Genomic DNA, 4,984 nt, shown 5'->3' on the forward strand with positions numbered 1-4,984 from the left:
AGTGCAAAGCACAAAGCGCGCACACACACACACCTCGCCGATTGCTCACGAAACCGATCATTTCCAAGCCTCTGATCCGTCGCAAAATCCCAATCCTTGAGCTCGATCGTCAGCTTTGTGCGCGGTGATGAGGACGTGGCGGCTCGCCGTGCTGGCGTGCCTGTGCGCCGCCGCGGCGGCGGCGCCGGCGGAGGCGAAGACGCACCACCACACGTGGAACATCACGTACCAGTACAAGTCGCCGGACTGCTTCAGGAAGCTCGCCGTGACCATCAACGGCGAGTCCCCCGGGCCGACCATCCGCGCCGCCCAGGGCGACACCCTCGTCGTCACCGTCCACAACATGCTCGACACCGAGAACACCGCCATCCACTGGCACGGCATCCGCCAGGTCATTCTTCATCTTCGTTCCATCCCCCTCGCCGTCGCCGGCTCGCCGGCGATCATGTGTTCGTCCGTGTGGGTATTGTTCTAACGGCAATGTGTCGTCGCAGATTGGCAGCCCGTGGGCTGACGGCACCGCCGGCGTCACGCAGTGCCCCATCCTCCCCGGCGAGACCTTCACCTACAGATTCGTCGTTGACAGGGTAAGCAGCTACTCCCTCAGTTTCAGATTACAAGATGTTTTAACTGCTTCAAATTTAACTAATTTTATAAGTAAATATAGTAATATTTACATTACCAAATTAGTTTTATGAAATTAATAATTAATTATATTTTATAATAAATTTATCTTGGTTTAAAATTATTACTATTTTTTTAATAAACTTGGTCAAACGTCTTATAATCTAAAACGGAGGGAGTACGTGCAATGATCGATCGATGCTTAGTTCTTTGCTTGGATGGTTGGATGAGCAAATTTTGATTGATTTTCTGGGTGTTTTTGTGATGGTTTCAGCCTGGAACGTACATGTACCACGCGCACTACGGCATGCAGCGCGTGGCGGGGCTGGACGGCATGCTCGTCGTGTCGGTGCCCGACGGCGTCGCCGAGCCCTTCGCCTACGACGGCGAGCACACCGTCCTCCTCATGGACTGGTGGCACCAGAGCGTGTACGAGCAAGCCGTCGGCCTCGCCTCCGTCCCCATGGTGTTCGTCGGCGAGCCCCAGTCGCTTCTGATCAACGGCAGAGGCGTGTTCAACTGCTCGCCGCCGGCGGCCAGCAATGGCGGTGGCGCGGCGTGCAATGCGTTTGGCGGCGAGTGCGGGTGGCCGACGCTGTTCACCGCCTCGCCGGGGAAGACGTACCGCCTCCGCATCGGCAGCCTGACGTCGCTGGCGTCGCTGAGCTTCGAGATCGAGGGGCACACGATGACGGTGGTGGAGGCCGACGGGTACTACGTCACGCCGGTGGTGGTCAAGAACCTCTTCATCTACTCCGGCGAGACCTACTCCGTGCTCGTCACCGCCGACCAGGACCCGTCCCGGAGCTACTGGGCGGCGTCGCACGTCGTCAGCCGCGACCCCACCAAGACGGCGCCGGGCAGGGCCGTCGTCAGGTACGCCTCCGCCGCCGTGGATCACCCGCGCACGCCGCCGCCGACCGGGCCACGGTGGAACGACACGGCGAGCAGGGTGGCGCAGAGCAGGTCGTTCGCCGCGCTGCCGGGGCACGTCGAGCCGCCGCCGGCGAGGCCCGACCGCGTTCTCCTCCTCCTCAACACGCAGAGCAAGATCGACAACCACACCAAGTGGGCCATCAACGGCGTCTCCCTCAGCTTCCCGGCGACGCCGTACCTCGTCGCCATGAAGCACGGCCTCCGCGGCGAGTTCGACCAGCGGCCGCCGCCGGACAGCTACGACCACGGGAGCCTCAACCTCTCCTCCCCGCCGGCGAGCCTCGCCGTGCGCCACGCCGCGTACCGCCTCGCCCTGGGCTCGGTGGTCGACGTGGTGCTGCAGAACACGGCGATCCCGCCGCCGAACGGGCGGAGCGAGACGCACCCGTGGCACCTCCACGGGCACGACTTCTGGGTGCTCGGCTACGGCGAGGGCAAGTTCGTGCCGGAGGTGGACGGGCCGGGTCTGAACGCGGCGAGCGCGAGGGGCGGCGCCGTGATGAAGAACACGGTGGCGCTGCACCCGATGGGGTGGACGGCGGTGAGGTTCAGGGCGAGCAACCCGGGCGTGTGGCTGTTCCACTGCCACCTGGAGGCCCACGTGTACATGGGCATGGGCGTGGTGTTCGAGGAGGGCGTCGACGTGCTGCCGCGGCTGCCGGCGTCCATCATGGGGTGCGGCCGCACCAAGGGCCATCACTACTAAAAACTTGTGTTATCCAAAAAAAAAAAACTACTAAAAACTTGTTGTTCTTATACTTCATGGTGACGAACGTCCAACAGCTTAGTCATCATGTGTCAAAACATTACTATAAGGGTTGGGATTTGGGAAGTTTGTTTTCATTAATTTTGTAAACATAGTGACCACATTGGTCAATTGTTTTAATATTGAATAAGAGCATCTTCAGTGTGAACATTAAATCAATTTTAATGTATATTGAACAATGTATATTTGTAGCTGTCGAATCGTATTTATCAGAGGACAAATTGAACTTCGAATTAGAATCGAATGGAACGAGTAAAAAATTATTTGTTGTGTATGCATGCATGAAGGACAGACTAGTGATTGGCCGATTCTTTTTTGCTGGTCCCACAAATCGATTGTAATACTGCAGTTACTAAACTGAAGTTTTGTTTGGCTGGTTGATCGGACTGGTCGAACCAAACACTACATATTATGCCCTAAGAATAAGGGATCTTCCGTTTGTTTAATATTCTTGCCAAAAAAAATCATGACTGATAAGTATAAGCATAAGCGAAAAAATTAAAACCGTAAGCATTCTCATTGATCTTTCGAAAATATAAGACACTGCTTCAAATTTCCCCAATGTTTATGGTGAAAACAGAGTGCAATCAGGATGTTACTCCCCGTGCGATTTCGAGGCAAAACTCCAACAGATAGACTTCATCTCCAAGCTGGATTGTGCATCGCTTCAGGTGGCTCGATGAAACAAATCTGAATCCAAGAATCATCCACTTCATCTGCACTAAAACTGCCATCAAAACGTAGGGCCAGCCCGTGCGTATTTTTGCAGTTAACCCCCTTTGATCTTCGCCGCACGATATATAGATCGGACGCAACTCGGGCCCATATGGGATTGCTAGCTTGGGCCGGGCCGATGGAGCAAACAGTAACTCGGGCCATACGGCCCATGTCGATTGGGCCGGCAGCCGGCTAATCATTAGTTGGGCCGGAACGGGATTGCGTGCGTGCGGCGGCCGACGACGACGACGGCTGCCTCGTCGTCTCCGACGAGCTCGCTCGCCATGGCACGCTTCGCGACAAGCACTAGAATCAGTTTGCACTTTCTCCGGCGGGAACCCACATGTCTGGAGACCGAGACCGGCGGCCGCGGCTTCAGAGTTCAGAGTTCAGACAACGAGACCATCACCAAACACTGACATCGATCTGCGGTTTTGGACGGCAGTTAATTCCTACAGACGGCAGCCTTCCCAAATTGGCAAGTTCGGCTGTGTCTGGGAGTCTAAGGTGGTGTTTGGTTGGAGGGGCTAAATTGGGACTAAACTTTAGTCCCTCTCACAAAAATATAAGTCGAGAGACTAAATTTAGTCCCTAGTTCCCAAACACCCCCTAAAGTCCCCTTGAATCATAAGAATTATAAAAAAAATAGGAATAAAAGAATATGATTCTAGTAGAAATGTAATTGTAAAATAGAGTATTATAAAAAAAATAAGAATAACCGTTTGATTGAACTACATAAAAAATTATAGGAATTGAATAAGAGACAAAGACTCAAAAGGAATTTTAAATGATATGATAGGATACAATCCTTTATTTAAATGCCTTTCATAAGAATTTTTTTCCATAGGATTAGAATTTTCCAAAAATCCTACATTATTCATGCAAATCTAAGAGGCACTAAGTTCTCAACTCTATTCTCTCGTTTATGCACACACGCTTTTCAAATTGCCAACCTTGTATTTTTTTTAAAAATATGTTTTAAAAAATTATATTAATCTATGTTTAAAAACAATTATCTAATACTTAATTAATCATAAACTAATGAGTTATTCCCTTTTACATGTGAGAGGAATTAATTAGTTCCCAACTCAAACTACCGAACACAACCGTCGTAAACGCACGCTTTCGTCACCAAGCTGATCAAAATGCAGGGTTGCCGCGAACGTAGTGTTCCTGATGAGTTGTACCAAATCGGTACGTTGAGGCTACAAGGCTACAAGCTGATCGAAATGCAGGGTTGGCATGAAAGTAGCGTTCCTGACGAGTTGTACCAAATCGGTACGTCGAGGATACAAGGCTACAAGCTGATCGAAATGCGGGGTTGGCGTGAACGTAGCGTTCCTGACGAGTTGTACCAAATCGGTACGTTGAGGCTATAAGTAGATTCACGGATCGACCCACTTATATGCTCTCAGTACGTGCAACCCGAGTTCAAAGTATGCCCATGTTATCACCATGTGCAAGCAACAACGACGTACACATCCAGCGCGGTTCACAGTTTGCGTTGCCCCGGATTGCCCGGAAACTAATCCTGTGGTGACTATTTGTACAACCTAAGAGCGAGTACAGTAGCAAGCTACAAGTCACCTGTAAGCACATGTGCAGTAGAGAAAGAAGGAAAGCGAGCTTCAGATTTGTAGCCAGCTGCAGCACAGACTCTAATACATTGTGTGTGTATGAGATGTGGGACCATATATTAATAGTGTAGTATATAACTATTGTATAAATAAGCTATTAAATTGGCTATAGATGAACTAGAGCTAATAGTTGGCTATACTATTAAACTTGCTCAATATATAGCACTATCTAGAACGATACTACTACTACTCCCTCTGTCCAAAAAAAGACAAACCTTAGGTTTCGGTGTCCAATGTTTGATTGTCCGTCTTATATGAAATTTTTTTTATAATTAGTATTTTTATTGTTGTTAGATGATAAAAC

The 4,984-nt window shown here is 50.4% G+C and overlaps 1 protein-coding gene across 1 annotated transcript; it reads left to right on the forward strand.

Annotated features, from left to right (window-relative positions):
• LOC4347518 (L-ascorbate oxidase) lies at positions 1-2,392 on the forward strand. Its single transcript, XM_015755566.3, has 3 exons — positions 1-391; positions 495-587; positions 899-2,392. Exons 1-3 carry the CDS (start codon positions 128-130, stop codon positions 2,264-2,266), a joined length of 1,725 nt encoding a protein of 574 aa, XP_015611052.1. The 5' UTR covers positions 1-127; the 3' UTR covers positions 2,267-2,392.
• The last annotated feature ends 2,592 nt before the right edge of the window (positions 2,393-4,984 follow it).

The sequence above is a fragment of the Oryza sativa genome, chromosome 9 (genome assembly GCF_034140825.1).
Source record: "Oryza sativa Japonica Group chromosome 9, ASM3414082v1".
NCBI lineage: Eukaryota > Viridiplantae > Streptophyta > Magnoliopsida > Poales > Poaceae > Oryza > Oryza sativa.